General features: G+C 38.3%; 1 protein-coding gene across 1 annotated transcript in view; it reads right to left on the bottom strand.

Annotated features, from left to right (window-relative positions):
- The window catches only part of LOC134647340 (muscle-specific protein 300 kDa-like), a 181,686-nt gene that overhangs the window by 23,188 nt on the left and 139,556 nt on the right, over positions 1-18,942 (bottom strand). The window contains exons 37-43 of the mRNA XM_063501707.1: positions 17,616-17,726; positions 14,698-14,880; positions 13,500-13,989; positions 4,675-13,451; positions 4,167-4,367; positions 2,835-3,013; positions 2,368-2,494 (exon numbers count right to left, since the gene is read on the bottom strand). Coding sequence (XP_063357777.1) covers positions 2,368-2,494; positions 2,835-3,013; positions 4,167-4,367; positions 4,675-13,451; positions 13,500-13,989; positions 14,698-14,880; positions 17,616-17,726 — 10,068 coding nt within the window. The remainder of the gene's footprint in view (positions 1-2,367; positions 2,495-2,834; positions 3,014-4,166; positions 4,368-4,674; positions 13,452-13,499; positions 13,990-14,697; positions 14,881-17,615; positions 17,727-18,942) is intronic.

Raw genomic sequence — 18,942 nt, forward strand, 5'->3', positions numbered from 1 at the left:
ACATTATGTATATTTATGTATTGTGAAAACATTACATTCCTCCTTTCTTTACATTACATTACCCATAGAAGTCATAGCAGGCAATGGTCCTTCGAACCGGATATTTAACTATAACTTATCGATGGCTACGTACCTAAACATATCCCTTTATCAAACAAATTCGTAATATAGGATTATAAACATGAAGCGAACGTTAGGTAAGTACCTACACCGTGAGAACAGGTCAACGGCTCAGTTTGTTTGAGCCGTTAGTTGTTATTACCATAACTTGACTAAACACGCTAAAATTAACAGTACGTACTTGTACCTAAATTTTTTTGCACAAGCTAGCATTTGAATCAGTGGAAATGTAAAATTGAATATAAACTAAGTAGTTATGGTCAATAAAGCTCCTGTGTCAATAGGTAGGTACAGTTTTTAATATTTTGTAGGTCTAAACTTGCGTGACATTTACAGACATGCACTTCTTTTGTGTTTCTAATTGTTGTCCTTTTCCTAGAAAGAAACATACACACGTGAATTTCTATCTCCTATAGGTACTCGGAAACGCGGAACGTTGTGCACATTTTTATCGTACAGACACTCGTCATACCTACCATAGGTAACATTTCTAAAGTCCGCTCTACATATATGGAAACCCGGTACCCAGTTTAGCCGGTAGGCAGTTTAACCCAGCCCACGTGCCAGTTACTGCTAAGTGAAGACCGTCCCGCGCCTCCCAGTAAGGCGCGCCAGACAATATGACTCACGCTTTTTAATTCACTTCGCGATGCATTCGCTAATTGATTGCGCGGTGAAAAAAGTGCGCACACTCGCAGGTGTGACATACTCGTATACAGGTGTAGGTTCACTGTTTCATTTTTATGTTGTGTACCTATAACTTTTTTCTAGCCATTTTTTGGGCACGTAGACATTTAACATAGAATGTGTCGTCATGTAGATTTGTCTTCATTGTAAGTGATGTTCGGCTATCAAGGAGTTTTAGGGCATTTTCGGATATTCTGAACCCTGTAGGTATAGTATAGATAGACTTATTAGCCAAAGTAGCTGAGTGTAGGTACACCTAAAGTCTATTTTTTTATTCGGTAGACTGAAATGACAGCTAATTGTATGAACATGAAATGTCATTTCATACTATTAACTGTCATTTCAGTCTACCGAATAAAAAAATATACTTTAGATAGGCATTATATATATATATTTTTTAAATTACATACATGTTGTGCACAGTGGCAACAAATAAGGCATAAAACCCAATTCTGTACAATGAGTAGGAGTCCGACATTTGTTTCGTTCAAATCTTTATTTACACGGAGTGCACTGATGCCTCATTCAATAACACAAGAAATAAACTATCTTCTTCTTCTTTGTTTATTTTATTGTGTTGTTAGTATAAAGACAAATACATTAACGAAATATTAATAACAAACACACTAACGAAGTAATTATTGAAATCAACTAATTATAGATCGAAAGAATTATATCCTGTATGTCTATACTTTTTATGTCCATATAACGTTTTTAATAATAGCGCTCAAAAATGTTTGCGCATCACCGTATTTTTTGCACTCTGTCGAAATGTTTGCGCAATGCGCAGTTATCGTTTACTTAACGTTCCACAACGCCGTTATGTTTCTGTGGTTTATTTACAGGGGGCTTCAAACACAAGGTACATTACATGTACTTTTATGTCGACGTCTTTCTACGTCTAAGGTTGTGATACTGTCTTGTTCAACCTTACCCTAACCGTACATACTTATAATATAAAAGAGCCAATTTGGGCCTAGCTGCCTAGCTAGCTATATTAGGGTTCATAATAAATAAAGTCTATAAGGTTTACTTTAGGGTGGCTAGCTGTTATTAAAAGCTATGAGGACTTCATTCTTTTGTGTCGTCAAATCTACTGCAAAACCGAGGTTTTATCTACATAATAAGCTACCTACCTAACTGTTTACTAGTTCGCTGATTTTAAATAACAGAATACTGAACGTTTGACCAAGCGCACTTAGAGTTACATACACAAAATATGACTGAAGGGATTTTTACAAAAACAACATAACTGACTACACTGGTTGAAACCTGAAACGATTAACAATGTTCTTAAAAAAGTGTCAACCGCTCTAAGCAGTTATGTTGTTTTTGTAAACATCCCTTCAATTATAAGCCGTATTTAAATTCTACCTATCTACCTGTATCAAAATTATCGACTTCCCTTATCGAAGACTTATCGAAGACCTACACTGAACGCAACACAAAGCAGTCCACTTAGTCAAACATTTATTTAACCTTACGAAGTCAACCATACTAACTCCTCACCAACCGTCTGATGAGTGAAGCGAAGGCTGAAACTGCTAGAAGTAAACTAACCTGGGCGATGGTGGGTGCTTCTGCGGGTCGCAGCGCATGCAGCCGACCCTCTTGTTGCTCGGCGAAGGCCCGCACGGCGGCGGCGGCGTCGCGGTACCGCTTCCACAGCTCGACCGCTTTGTGGTATCTGTGACAAAGTCAAAATTGTCTTATTGGTGTAGAAACAAGCACATCTAAAATTTAAGCTTAGAATTATCAAAATCACTTTTAGTATTTTAGTACTTAATGTTTTGAATTTTTTAATTGGTGTTCCAAGTTAGCATTCTTAAATTTTATTTAAATAATCACCTATTTTAGGAAAATGTTATAAAATTTAAATTCTATTATTTCGAGTAACAAGGACTCATCATCACAATAATATTATATTCATTATAGCACGTATAAAATGAATTTAGCTTTCGACACGCGATTATATTTTCTTAAATTAGGTAACCTTTTAAATTGTCAACCAATGATTGTGTACTAACTTGTGACACAGCTGCGTGAGGTTCCTGCACGTGTGCTCGTAGGCGGCGGCGGCGTCGTCCAGCTCGCGCTGCATCTTGGCGGCGACGGCGGGCTCGGTGGCGGCCGCTAGCGGCGCCGCCGACGCGCGCAGCTCGCCCACCAGCTCGCCCGAGCGACGCGTCAGCGACTCGCTTAGCGTCTGGTGAGGAAAATACACTTGTAAAATTTACTTCAAACACAATGTTTAGATTAGACAATGGAATGTAAAATCTGTTTATATTTTCACTTTGAAAATAGGCAGAACGGTGGCAAGTGGCAATCGTGACCTCTGATAACGCTTGACCACTGTTTTGGCAATATGTCCATTATTGGCAGTTAGGTCTATAAGAGGAGTCTCTTATATCTGTCAAAAATTTACTTTTTGTTGCACGGCAATGAGCCACCAGGGAAGTTGCGCTAGTCTATACCAGGGGATCTTTTCATGAAAGCTGGTAACTTGCAATACCAGCGGAAGTCTATAATAAGAGGTTCTTGCTTGTACTGCAAGTTTCACGAAACAGGCCTCAGTTTGTTAACAAAGCAGTTTTCTTATAGTATTTATTCATTGCCAGCGGCCCGCTAGGCGGGGTCTTAATCCGCGAGACAGAGCGGAAAAACGCGTTATCGGCTACAATCTTAGGCCCTGGGTTTTCTGACCACCCGTCGGCGGCGGCCGGCGACCGACGCGTGTCCGCCGCCGACGACGTTCGGATGTTTTGTTCGGGAATGTTTGAGGGTGGTTTCTCTGAAACGCCGCCGGCGGCGGGTAGGTCGACGGGCGAAGGTCACACGCTGCACGCGTCGGTCGCTATCATTTTTGTAGAATAGCGACGGACGGCGGGTGGCGTCTTGATATTGAAAATGTCTCATTTCAATAAAGACAACGATGAATTATTAATAAATCTAATACGTTGTAATCCTATATTGTTCGACGCGTCTGACAAAGATTATAAAAATAACAATTTAAAGCACAGAAAATGGGAAAATATGGGTTGGCTCTCTTTTATTTTTTGATAATATTAATATTTCATCGTCTTCTTCTTCTTCTAACAATAAAAATGTTAGTATTTTTCTATTCATTTCATTTAAAGCACAGCACACCAATTCTCAAAGCGGGCACAATGCGACTGAGCTCCTTCCCCGACGACGGGTGGCCGCGGGCCAGAAAACCCACGCACCCGCGACCGACGGCGTGTGGCACAGCGTGCGACGCACGTCCAGACGCCGCCGGTCGCGTGTGACGGGCCAGAAAAACCACGGCCTTAGAGCGTAGCTCACGACGGCAGTGAACGGGTTAAGGAACAAAAAGTCACCTCTAATTTCTCGGTGGCCTTGAGCAGGCGGTCGTAGTCCACCTGCCCCTGCACGGTCAGCAGCTCGGCCATGTAGTCGGCCTCGCGGACCGCGCCCTGCACCAGCTCCAGCTGCCGCTCGAACCGTCGCCACAGATGAACTTTGGCCCGCAGTCGCGTGCTCAGCTCGGACGCTTCGGTTTCTAGTTGCTCGTGGTTTTCCTATATAGGCGATAGATTTATTTTAGAACCGTAAGAGAAGTTGTAGCTGAAGATCGTTAGTCATATTAAATTAATGAAAGAAGCAATTACGAAATTGTAGACCCAAGGGTCTTGTCCTACAAGTTGGCTATGGGAATGGGAAGTATGTACCTAAAGTGTCATTCAATAGAACTTGCTAACAATGTAAACAAAAGTTACTAGTAAATTGACATTTAGTGTCAATTTTAGTATGGCGGTTTGTTTACATAGTTAGCAAGTTCTATTGAATGACATTTTACTGTACCTAGTTAAATGTTTTGAAGCTTACCTGAAGTCCTGTGATGTCTCTTTCCAAATCCGTAAGCGAAACGGACACTCGAAGACATGTCGGCAAGGTATGTAGCGCCTGATTGAGCGCTCTTATGTCTCTCCATTCCGCCGAGAGATCTTCTAGAAGTCTGTCGCACGTCTCGGATGCTCGTTCCACCACGTCGCTGCCGAGTCGTTCCGCGGCCGCGCACTCCTCGAGAGTGAGGCGTCCGCGACGTTCATTCTTCTGGCAACGAGTTATGCCGGCTTGAACCTGCACTATCTTCTCTTTCAAGAGCATGCTGCGCTCCAGCTCCTCGGCAATCTGGTCATCTAAGTTGCGCGACTGGGACAAAAGGGCCCCCAAGCGATCAGACTCCGCTGTAGGTAGCAAGCTTAGCCTACTGAGCTCGTTCTGTATTCTGTCAACGCGTCCCGTCATCACTTGAAGTCTCTCGATGTAAAGGTTTAATTCGTCTTCGCTTCTTATTACTGTCTTCAAGCTATCGAGTGACGCACGTAGTTCTCGAATTTCATCTTCCAAAATATTGAGTTTTTCGCCAGTGGACACGTCACGGTCGGAAATACTTTGAATGGCAGAAGAATGTAAGCTATCAATTTTGACGGCAATTTCCCGCCATTCGTCTTCTATTTTTGAAAAGAATTGACGCTGTACCATTTCATCAGATATTGGTAAAATTTCTAATGCTTTTTCGAATTGGACACCGGACTCATTTTTAAGATTGTTATGAACTTCGTGTTGGGCCTTGAGTTCCCAAAACCGACGCAAGTTTCCGGTTGTTGTAATATTTTCAGGAGTAATGTGTTCAAGCTCCATATTAGCGATCTTCATCCAATTCTCTATTCTTTCTACAATGAAGTCATAAGTCATCCAGTTTTCTTTAAAGGCTGTTAGTCGAATGAGTCGAGAATCCACATCTTCCTGTAGCTTGAGCAACGTATCGAGGGCTATAGAACATTCAGTTTCTAACCCGGAACAAACAATCAGGTTTTGCAGTCCATCAGTGACCGACAATAGGCGTAGGATCTTTGCATGATGATGTGACACATCCAAGCTGACGGATTGGTATAAGTTGATATATTGCTCGTGGTCGATTGATGTGACATTATTGAGGTCAGGTATCCTCTGGTGTGCTACTCTCAGCCACTGTTGTTCTTCTCTCATGCCTTGTTCTAACGTGGTCCATCGAGATGCTGCCAAAGTCATCTGTTGAGCGCGACCTGCTGCTCTGTCAATAATTACTGTAGCACGATCGTGTAGCGAATTATGTAAAGATGAATACTTGGATCTTGTCTCACCATCTAAATTATCTTCTAAAGATTCGAGGATGGCTCTGCAGTGGCTCAGATTGACAAAGAACTTTCTGTGTTTTTGGATTTCTTCATGTAAGTGGTCTAAATCAGATACAATTATTTTTCCGTCTAGCAGCGCTTCCGCTACATCGGTTATTTGTCCAAAATCTTGTAATGTTTGTTCATATTCCTCGGCCAATGCTGACATCTGAAGCAAACGATCCCTTTCGGTATTGATGGAATTTTCCACCTGCTTAGTATCATCATCGCAAGCGTACAGAGTAGTTGGACATTCCCGCTTTATGTTGTTTTCTACTAAAATCCGATACCGGCGGATCATTTTAGTGACTGAATCAGAATTAGTTACATTTTCGTTATCTAGTTTATCCAATTCGTCTAATTTCTGTTGTGTTGGAATATCAGACAGAATGATATCATCAAGCTTAGATTTTACCTTGTTGACAGACTGGTACAGTTTGTCAGTATCGTCCAAGAACTTCACCCAGTCTTTTTCAACTTCTTTTACCGTAGTCGAGCTTTGACGATTTAGATCATTCACCGCATCTGCTTGTCGAGTTAGCATTTCAATGAGAGTTACGATTTCTTCATTTACTTCGGTAATCTCAATTATTTCTTTTAGACTTTGAATGTACCCCTGTAAGGATGTTAATCGTTGCGCTTCATTAACGGATTCTCCATTGGCAATAGTTTCTGTTTGAATTTTGTATTGAATTTCTTCCAACCAAATGGATATAGTTTCTATGATGACTACAACGCTCCTCTCAACCCTTGTCGGATCATTAGTACCAATAGCATTCTTAAGATCTTGAAGTTCTTTGTTGACAACAGAATCGTATGATTTCTCTACAGACTGATCCAGAACAACAATAGCCATAGAATCGTCGGGCATTTTCCTTGGAGACTCGGTCAGGGATTGTGTTCTTTTCTCTAAGGCATCAAACAGTCTTGCTTTCTCAGGTTTTCGAGAGAAGTGGACCGATTTAGTGGGAGAGGGAGATTTAGACTTCGATCGCTGGACGACGTCAGAGTAAGTTAATTTATGTTGATTACTAAACTCCTGGCGGTCTGGTGACACAGGGCTAGCTAACTGAGAAACACCTTCATCTATTGATGACGTGTCTTTACTTGTGTAGTCTTCGCTTGTAGGCGTTACAGACATAAGTAATTCTGTTGTTATTGGATCGGAGAGGCTTTCTGGTGTCTGAGCTACTGGTGATTCCATCTTCCGCTTATTTTTCCTCTTCTTTGGTTTTTGTCTGTCCCCGATAATAGACTGTGGAGCTTCCAGTTGTCTTTCGTTGTCAATAAAGTCATTGGTTGCGTCTGGAATTGTTATTTGTGCTCGTAAGTGTATTTCATAAGGTTCTTCAGTCGATGTCGATATTGAATCTTCCGAATAAACTCTTGGAGATGTCTGTTGAGTACTATCAATAGCCAGTGCTTTTGTTTTCGTTAGTTCTAAATCGACTCGCCTAGTTGTTGGAACTTCAACAATTGGTTCTCTAGGAGTCGTCTGTTGAGTTCTATCGACTGCAGTAACTTTCCTTATTGGTAGTTCAGGAACTATTTCAGGTTCTTTTTCTGCTGTGGTTGTAATCGCGGGTTGTTCTGGTGATCTTGGCGACGTTTGTTGACTTACATCAAAAACTTCTGATTTAGGAGGTGTTGGTGATGATACTTCAGCCGTTTCGACTTTTCTTTCAGGTTCAACATAATCTGATTGAGTAGATGTGCTAACCACTGGTAAATCGGGCGTCTGTATACTCATTTCAATAACTTCTTTTTCTGGTACTGGCGTTGTGCATGTTTCCTGGTGCATAATATCTTGTATAGTTTGGATATCAGTTTCAACTGTTTCGATGGGAGTTCCGGTACCTTTTTCATCTTTTTGTACTGCTGGCAAGGGAGATGTTTGAATTTCTTTGGATTCTGTTACAACTTCTGCTGTTTCGGATTTCACTTCCGTGTCCTCAATAGGTAATGAAGTTTGAGAAAACTTTTCTTCTGGAGTAACTATATCGTGTGCAATCACTTGAGTTGTCACTTCAATCTGCTCCAACTTTTGTGGCGTTTCCGTTCTACTAGTTTGAATTTCAGTGTCGACGACAGATACTTTTTCTGCTACTGTTATGATATCTTCAATTGTCTGAGTGTCCATGTCTTTTTCATCCCGAGGAGTAGTTTGTACTACAGTTTCAATGACAGGAGTAGGAGATGTCTGTAGCTCAATGGCCACTGTTTCCGGTTTTAGCTGTTCTTTGTCATCTTTAATGGACTCAGATAATTCCGGAGATGTTTGGACAGAGTACTCTTGCGTTGGAATTTCTTCAACCACAGGAACTGGGAAAGTTACAGTAGTCGTAACTTCCTTTTGTAAAGATTCTGGGCTACTTTGAACGCATTCCTCAATTATCTTAACCGTGCTGATGTCAGAAGTCTCACTCATTGTATGGTAAGATTCCTCTTTAGGAGACTCTATATTCTCGCTGCCTGTTTTTGGACTTTCTGGCTTATGCTCCAATTTTTGAGTGGATTCAGATTCTTCTACCTCTTCTGGATCAGTAGGTGTCTTTTTCTTTCCCTTCTTTTTCTTTCCTTTCTTTTCTTGTGCGGGTTTTGTAATTTCAAATGGACTTGACAATGATGTGTCATCAGACTCTGCAGTGGTTTCTATAGGGTACGCGGTTTCTTCACTAACGCCATGGGCCTTGCGTTTCTTTTGCCTCTTTTTAGGTACTGGTGTGGGTCCCTGAGATATTTCTTCTGCTTCGTAACCCTTCTCTTCAGCAGCCCTTTCAGATTCAACGAAAGAATCTGGTTCTAATGATTCTACTTTAGGTTCTAGGATATCTTCGGTAGGTTTGGGTGAATCTAAAGCCGGCGAAGCTGGTAACTCGATGTAATGACTCAGAGATGAGCTGTCAGTATCAATAACACTCTTATCTTCAGGTATTTCTACAGGCAGCTCTGATTTGGTAGATTCCTTTAGGCTTGCGTCAGGCGTAGGTTTGTGTTTCTTTTTCTTTTTACTTTTTCTATGATCTTTAGAGTCATCTGGTGTTCCACTTGATGTTTGATCTGTTTCCTCAATTTTAATTTGGGCACTAATTTCTGGGATCTTCGGTTCTCTGACAGGGTCATTGGGTACAGGAACAGGCGTTGGTTGTTGTATGACGTCATCTTTAAGTTTTTCAGCCACTGGTTGAGGGTGATCTTCTGTTATCTTTACTTCACTCGGTAAATTGACATCAATATCTTTTTTGACAATTGTTGATTGTTGGGTTTCAAAATTTTCTACTTTCATGTCAAGATGTACTTTAGGCTCGTCTGTTTTTACGACATCGGTTTTGGAAATCGACATTGTTATATCAACAGTCTGTAAAGGTTTCGTTTGAACATCAAGGGTTGGTCTTTGTCTTAAATGAGAATCTGCACGTTCTGCTTCAAGGAGTAGATTAATGTCATATTTAGGGTCTTTGTGTTGGGCAGCAGATAATTTAACATCCGCGTCTTTTTGAACATCAGTAACTTTTGAAGTCAAAATATTACTTTCAATTTCATCCACCGTTGGCTGAATGACAGATTGACTCGGTTTTTCATGTGGTTTATTGTCTACAGATATTTTATCAGCAGAAAAGTCTCTATTTTTTGCTTTCTTTCCACGCTTTTTAGGTGCTTGTCCTTCCGAGCTTATAATATTCTTAGTTACATCAACAATATCGTTTGGTGACTCTGTGCTAATGTTTGTTTCATCTATTGGTTGCCTTTCCGTTAATGTCAGGTTTTCTACTTCATCCACTTTGTGAGTATCAATGTTGTCTTGCAGTTTAAGGTTGTCTACAACTGTGATGTCTAATTTTATTGATTCGGACTTACTTTCTTCTTGCGGGTTAATATTTTCTGTACGAGAAATTTTTACTTCAGTGACTTCGAGGGTTTGCGATTTTTCTTTTTCCTCATATACAGAAGTAGGATTTATTACATCATCTTCTGTTGCTAATTGACTAGGCGATACGAATTCAGTAGTTTCTCTTACGGTATAACTAGTACTAGCAGTATCTGGTTTTGATAGTTCGATTTCATTAGGTTTCAGAGAGTGTGGTTCACTTGTCAGCTGAATTTCTAAAGTATTAGACGGTTCTAATTTCTGAGGTGATACAGTTTCAATAGAGACACTTGGTGTTTCAGATGTAACGGTAGTTCTTTTTTTAGGATCTTGTTTGGTCTCTGGGTGTAAAGCGTGCGCTCTTTCGTTTGAAATAAAGTCTAGAGTGACACCTAGTTTAGAGTCGATGCTTGACGTTGTTGGAATAATGGATTTTGTTGGAATAGTTTCGGATTTTTGTTCTTGAGTGGTTATTTCTTTATCTGGAACTTGAATATTTCTATCGATTTCGTAATTTGGCTTAATTTCACGTGTTTTCGGTGATTCAACGCCCCTTTCGTCCATTGAAGAAATATCAACTGTCAATTGATTTTGTTCCTCTACAGAAGACCCAGCAATTTCCGTTTCAGTAATTTGCCTTGCAGTCGAATCTGAGACGATTTGAGTAGATTGCAATGATTTTTCCAGTTCAACTGCATCCCACTTTATTCCTTGATCTGTAGTTGTGTCTTCAGGCTTTGACTTTTCAGTCAATTTGTCAACAAATGTCACTCGCTTGCTTGGGGATGCTGATTTCGATTTTCTAACAGGACTTGGCAGAGGGCTGGATACTTCCTTTGTAGTTTCTTTTTCAGAAGTTTCATTAGATTTGTCAACGATTGGTTCGATGCCTGCTACCACCTTTACTTGATCCTCCAAATCGACACGATCCTTATCTATTCCTTTAGTGGAATCAACTTCTTTAGTTCCAGGTTGCGAGTACTGTGTGTTTAGATTACTAGTTGTCACGTCTACAATCAATGAATGTAATTCTGTAGTTGAGGTTGTAGGTAATTCTTGCGTATTTTTGTCAACGCTACCTTCAGGAACAATCGATGGCTGTTTATCGATACTTACATCTATTTCAGTGCTAACAGTTGTTTCCGGAATAAAAACATCATCAGGTTCTTCAACAATCTGTTCCGTAATATGTTCTTTCCCATCTATGATTACCACCTTTACTTGATCTTCCAAATAGACACGATTCTTATCTATTCCTTTAGTGGAATCAACTTCTTTAGTTCCAGGTTGCGAGTACTGTGTGTTTAGATCACTAGTTGTCACGTCTACAATCAATGAATGTAATTCTGTAGTTGAGGTTGTAGGTAATTCTTGCGTATTTTTGTCAACGCTACCTTCAGGAACAATCGATGGCTGTTTATCGATACTTACATCTATTTCAGTGCTAACAGTTGTTTCCGGAATAAATTCATCATCAGGTTCTTCAACAATCTGTTCCGTAATATGTTCTTTCCCATCTATGATCTGTACCTGGCGTATTATTTTAATACGTTTTGTCTTGACCCCTTGTTCTTGAATTGTATGAGTAGAAACCTTAGGCTCCTCTTCAATGATCTCAACGTCATCAGGTTCATCGATGATTTCTTCAGTGACGTGCTCCTTGCCATCAATTATTTGTATATGTTTAATGATACGTTTTCGAGTTCTAGTTATTTTTCTTGTTACTTTTTGAACAACCGTAGAAATGTTGGATGACGCCGTCTGTAACGTTGATTGCTGATAACCTTCGCTTATAAACGTGGACTGAGGATCTTGTGGTTCTTGAACGTAATAGGATTCTTGAATTTCTCCTACTTCAGGTATATTTTCTCGCGTTTGAGAAAATATTACTGTCTCCACAGGGGGTGTTTCTCTCATTTGTGACTGTTTGGTAGTTGTACTAGACTTTGCATATTGTGATTGACGCTGACTTTCCATTTGGATGAAATCTTTAGACAACGCACTTGCATCTTTATCTGATCTGTCGCCTTTAAGAGGTTTATCATCATCAAGTGATTTTTCTTTCGGTTGATATTTAGGTGGATGATCATCTGATTTTGATTCCTCTGGTTCTTGGGTGTGATAGGTTTCTTGATTTCGTGTCTCTTCAGGAACGATTTCATAATTTTTAGATATAGTAACTGTGTGTACAGGAGATAATTCTCTTAAATGTTTGGTAATTGTGCCTGACTCAGTATACTGTGAATCGGATTGACTTTCCATTTGAATAAAGTCGCTGGACAGTTCACGCAAATCTTTTCTTTGTTTTGTTTCGGGACTTTCACCTTTTAGAGGTTTCTTGTCATCATGTGGTTTGTCTTTGGGTTGATCGTCGGGTTTGCCTTCAGATTTAGGTTTTGTTTCTCCCGTATTTTTGGGGTCTTGGTTAATATCTGATAGAGGTATTTTGTCATCTTTATGATCATCGTCCTCAATTTCCTCAAACTGCACACCACCTTGATCTTTGACGCTTATTGAGACTCTTGGTATTTGCTCTTCATATACTTCAACATTATCAGGCTCCTCTATCACTTCCTCCGTTACATGTTCTTTGCCGTCTATGATTACTACTCTGCGTATTACACGTCGTTTCGTTTTTATGATTCGTTTAGTAACTTGTTGTACGACAGCAGTAACGCTAGAGGACGAGGTTTGGATATGTTGTTGGCCTTCTGTTTCCGCCAACTGTAAGATTTCTTCAGGGTTTAGGCCTTCTTCTAATTTTACAACAACTCCAGGCCTTGAGGAAAATTCTTGGATGGTTACTTCACCTCCAGGTAATCCTGATACAACTTGACCACCAAACGTTTGGTATTCAACCCTATGAACGCCACCATCTCCTAGCATTGTTGAACTAGATCCTTTATCTTCTTTCAAAGTTATTTGTGAAAATGATTGCTCTTGGGTACCATCTGAGATCATTTGTGTGGTTTGACGGCGGCTCTGAACCAATTGTTGGCGGGTTACTAAAGTCTTTCTCACTTTTTTCACAATAATTCTCTTAGTACCATCTGCGTCAACAACTACCTCAGTCGTCGTTTCGTCAGGTTCGACCATGACAGTTTCAAATGACTGGGGTAAGCTGTGTGTTATATTTAGATGTGAATCTTTACCTTGACTATCATCTTTGTAATTAACGTCGACAAGCAATGCTTGCTCATCAATTTGCTGGTTTCTAGCAACAGGGCGAGTGGCGATTTCAAATATTTCATGGCCACCAGTAATAGTTTGCCTTACTTGAATATTCTCTAGGATTTCTCTGTTTTCTGAGACTGGCTCACTTGTTTGGATTTCAACGTCCATTGGTGGGGCACAGGTAATGGAGGCATCCTGTGTCGTTTTCTTTTCTGGCTCACACATGATGGATTTATCTGTAACAGACGGGGATTCCGATCTGAGACTTTGCCCCGTTTGGGTCTCAATCGTGTGAGTTGGTTTTTCTTCTGTTACTACGACTTTCTCTTTCTCTCCTTTTTTAGTAGACTCCTTTTTACTAGATTTCTTTTCACTAGACTTCTCACTTGGGACATTTTCTGCTAGATTTTCTGTACTTGGTATGTTTTTAATAACAGATTCTTTTTGACTAGGTATTTCTTTTACTGTTGAAACTTCTTTAACAATTTCGCTTTCTCTAGGGGAAACAATTTCTTCAGGCATAGATGTTGAGTCGATCGTCCTATCCGTTTGAGATATATCCTCTTCTACCACCTCCGCCACAGACCTCATCTGTAGCAATACCTGTCTTAACCGTTCTATCTCTACAATGACTAGATTCTTCGTTTCCACTAACGATTGTTGCGTAGCTTTAAGTTTTTCATTCAACGATTGACTAGATTTATCAACACCAATTATAGTAATAGACTTTAATATAACTTCATACTCTTCATATTCCCTAATGTATTTTTCATAGATTTCAATATATCTTATAATATCTTCTTCAGTTAATATTTCGGACTGCTTAGTAGACTCCTTCAGTTCATGGTCTATGCTTTCAAGCCATTTGTCCAGTTGAACAATCTTTACTTTCTGGTCTTCCATTTCCTTGGCTTGACGGGCCACCTCTACTTTAGCGTCCTGAAAGTGTCGAATAAGTAAGTTAGAACAATATGAAATTATTTGATAGATTATTTAAATTAGATAGGTAATATATGAATTCAAGTAAAATATTAAATAAACTGCAAATAGTGTAATTGATTAAAACAACAAGTAAGCAAAACTGACTCTAATTATCCAAGCCACAAATTATATTAAAAAAAGAATGCCATGTTAAGTGCGTATCGGACCATCGGACATATCAGACCGCTCATCCTAGCGGAGCTTAGGTATTTTTATAATGAAACAGACGTATGCTGTTCTAAAGTTTTTCGAGCCATTATTTGCAAAAGTATTCACAAAAGTAGCAATAAACTTAAGGTTGCTGAAAAAAAAAGGATTACATGTATGGGATAGCACCCTTAATATTTATTTTCCAGGAATTAAATGACTACCGCTAGCCGCATACTTGGCTCACAAAAAAATTACCTATATTTCGAATTTCACAAATAATTTTAATTTTGTATTGGCCTTATGGACGTATGGCATTAATCAGAATCATTAAGTCGGCCACATGTACAGCGAGCTGCAAAATTGGATTGATACAATATTGCGGCTGATCTGGGTGTGCATTGTTGAATATTGTAAAAAAACATATAGGTAAATAAATACTTTGTGAGTGTGAGTAACTATAACCAGTTATTAAAAATAATACAACACGCGCTAACGAAAAAAGAAAGCTCTATTTACCTTTCTTACCTTGATGATATCAAGTCCTTGTCTCGCCTGAAGCAGCAATTTGGATATCCTGGCCCTGATGACTACCACTTCACGGCTCAGGCTGTGGATCTCTGCCTCTTGGCGATACTCCATCATTTTACTCTCCAGCAGTTCCGCCGCCTCATCACACTTGCTGAGAACGGAAATGCCCTCCTGAAACATATATGTTGTAATTTAAAAAAAAACTTCTAAACAAACCAGAATTTAATTAGAAAGGTGTCTGTCAACGAGATACTTTGAGAATTTCCCTATTGAAGTAGAAACAACATTCGCCTGATGTTAATAATGTTAATATATCAATACGTTTTAATAAACATATTGATTTTCCTTTTTTATAGTGGAACGTACCACATACCGATTACAATTTATAAATTGTATATACAGATGTCAACCGTAACCGTGTAACCGTGTGCCTTGGACCAGCAATCCAAAGATGTGGGTTCGAGTCTCACGTTTAGCCAGAGTTGATCACAGTTAATTTTTTCATTGGGATTGACATCTGTATATACAATTTATAAATATTCGCCTGCTTGCTTATTGCTTAGATCAGCTTTTAAGTTTGTTCACGTTTAACAACAAGTAGGTACTATTTTAAAGTGTGGTATTATGTTAAGACTTATGAGGAAGTATCTAAATATACACATGATATAATCCTCCTTATACTTAGTACTGCGAATGGCATTACCTTGCTGAATTCTTAGTAATACTGTGAACATCGTCTACATTGCTAACTGAGTAAATATTGTAAACTAGCTACTGTCCGCGATTTCGTCTGCGTGGGACAATGATAATGATTGATAAAAACTATCCCATGCATGTCCTTCCTCGAGCCTCAAACTATATCTCCATACCAAATTTCATCCAAATCGGAGCGGTTTAAGCGTGGAGATGTGACAGACAGAAAAAGTTGTTTTCGTATTTATAATAAATATATAATATTTAATATTATTATAACTAGAGTTTGAGTATGAAATATATTCGTTTCGATTTGTTACGTTTTTTTATCAACCTATTTTTTTCAACATTTCTATCGTTTCAGAGACCATTTTAAAACATTCACAGTAGGTTTACTTTTTTACTAAGTTCGATTAGGTACTTCAGCAAAGTATTATTAGTTTACATAAATCAAGAAGCCCTGTCGTAATCTCTCAAATGTATATATTTTAGTGTTCTACTTTCCGTTATTGTTTGTTTATAAATATACACAGTATAATTTTAGATGTTTCTTCAAAACGGACGATAATGTCTAGCTATAAAGTTGATTTTACAGCCTCTCGGTGGAAGCGAACGTTGACGGTAGGTATATAACTAACTTGTTTTAATCTTCTATAGTGGCAGTTAAACTATGTTTACTAGATTGTGGCAATAGATCACTAAACCAACTCATATTAAACGTACCGGCGTAAAAGCTGTCCTCCTTAATGTTTTTTTTTTTCAATACTTTAAAATTTAATTTTCGTAACAAATAAAACACTACTCTTGTTCTAAAGTCACTGTGTACAGTACTTTATTTGTATTTCCACATTTTTTTAGAAATATACATTTATTAATTATACTTATTTTATTATTATGTACTTTTCGGATTACCTTTATAGAATAATATCAAATTAGGCTTCTTATTCACAAAACTTTTCACTCACGCTCTAAATAAAAATATTGATACTAAAATTCAAACATCCCGCGTCCGTAATTCGTTGTCGGTTCGAAGTGCCCCACGACCCGAGAAACACTGCCCTACTGAATGATGCCAAACGCAACTATTTATTATTAACCTATGTCGTAATCTATAGATACCTTTATGACATCACCACTAAACAGTGAAAATGCAGTCATTGCCAAGAACAAACAAAATATATGTAAATTGCCTATAATTTATTATTATGATGAGATCGATCGATCGATTTGTGTTTATTCTAGTTTTGTTTACTTTGGGTAACAATAAGAATCTATCATGTAGCTTTTGGCAGCAGTATTGTCTTCAAATTTATTCTCGGGGTGTTTCAATAGTCTTTGAGATTAGGCTTGCAAATGTAAATCTTGGGTACAGTCTGCAGAAAAAATATCTACGCAACCAATGCAATCGACAACATATTGATTCTCACTTGAATCTACATTAAAATTAAATATAGAGCGAATGTCACAGATATCACTGATCATATTTGGAATGTAAATAGATTCTTGCAATTTACTGATGTATAAAATCACACAATTTGACGTAGGTAAGTACCTACTGTATGAATGATGAGCATATTATTTTAGTTCGACAACGCGATACTGGTAAAAATACCTAGTAATGAATAGTAACGAATCAAGTAAAAAATGTACCCCTGTACCATGACTATTCTACGAATAGGGCCGTATTCGCTAGCGACTGCGTAAACTCACTCGCAGTGGAAATATAATCTCGTTCGTCGCAAAATTAGTGTATGAATGAGCGAGACGCACTGAGAGCGAGCTAACGCAGTTGTTGTCGTTAAAGGCCGCGGTAATGCCATGTTTACTGTACAGTCAGCTACAAATCATGTACCTATTCAGCTTGACACCGTTTAAAATATCTTGACCGACTGTAATTGTTTTGCATTAACGAGGACCCGCGAAGCCGAAATATTTAAGCGTCTTAATATCGTAAATAGGTTGCATATGACTGTACATGTACACAGCTGCAAACTGTACACAAGTGCATGGTCACTTTATTAAATAAATTCCATTCATAATGTGTACACCTGTACTACTTTCTAGTAGAATTAGACCGCATTTAAAATACTTATTTAATAATAGGTACATAGTTGATTTAAAAAAAAGTATAGAAACACCCCAAGTAATAACTTGTCAGTGGGATAGACAGTTAAATCTAAATAATAAAATGACATATTTACAATGAAACTTACCCTCAGACCTTCCTCCATGGCTCCGAGACTTTCATCGGGCAGATCCGAGAGGCGGGCTTGTACATTCTTTACTTCTTCTAGTAGACTTTCTATATCATTAGACAAGTCATCCTGAGAACACACACTCTTATTAGATACTATTTTACTGATTACTGAAGTCGAATCTAAAGATATCTTGGTAATTGATATTGTTTTAAATAACATAGTTACAAATAATAGTGGTTACTTCGAGGTTCTCGATTTAATTTTTTTTAAGTACTCTATTTTTAGGAAAAACTAAAACGAGGTGACATCTTTAAATTCCACTTCGTTTCAAGCTAATAAATGCAGGAAAAAACAAAACAGACGAGCAGGTCTAATGCATGGGCAAAGTTAGCTACGGACAACATCAAAACTCAATATACTTAAATTAATTTGGCACTGGCTCATGCTGGGAAGCCATTCAATACCAAAAACAATATTAACGGTATTAAGGCTAGTGAAACAACGAAAGCTTATGGTAGCTATAGGTACGAAAAGGAAAAGGATGAACACAGTGTCATAAAAATACTGTTTTGATATTTAATTATGACAATTACTTCGCCAAAAACTTTGATAATTGACTTTAAATATATTATTACGACTAATCAATGAAAACGTAGCAAAGATAATGTGATGAATGAAAATTCAGACTAATAAAATTTGTGGTGTTCATCCAATAAAACATTTCTTTCAAACATCAGGATAACTACAAGGATTTCTTAAAATGCACGAAAGTCTTGCATCAGACTGACCTGACTCGTATTTCATTCGCTGCTATTAATCCTTTGATCGCTAGTATACTATTTTCAAGCCCAAGTAAAATTGTTGTCTTTGATATCTTAAAAAAAGCATAAATTTCGTCGATCGTCTTGTAGTGGCCAATTTTACGCCAATAATAGATAATAACAAAAATGGAGTTAAAATAAAACTTAACAGAAAAAGGGTAATAGTGAAACAAAATGCAATAATAGTAATTTAAATAAAACCATAAATACAATTATGTTATTATGCTTTATTAACATTTTAAGACCACTGCTTACAAACTAAAAAACAGTGTTTGACGCGTGGGTTGCTACGATGACTAGACATGACTAGATTTAGTACTAAACACACTACATTGACTAGAATAAATACTACATACTCCAAATGCGTAAAATCTATCGCGACGACAGTACATGCCGAGGTGGGCGCTACAAGACGACCGGCGATGGCTGGCGGTGGCAATTCACGATACGTGTGATCAGTGAAATTAAAAATTTAGTATAAATATCATGCCAAACATAAATAAATTGCAAAATTGTACAAT

The sequence above is a fragment of the Cydia amplana genome, chromosome 1 (genome assembly GCF_948474715.1).
Source record: "Cydia amplana chromosome 1, ilCydAmpl1.1, whole genome shotgun sequence".
In the NCBI taxonomy this organism is placed as follows: domain Eukaryota; kingdom Metazoa; phylum Arthropoda; class Insecta; order Lepidoptera; family Tortricidae; genus Cydia; species Cydia amplana.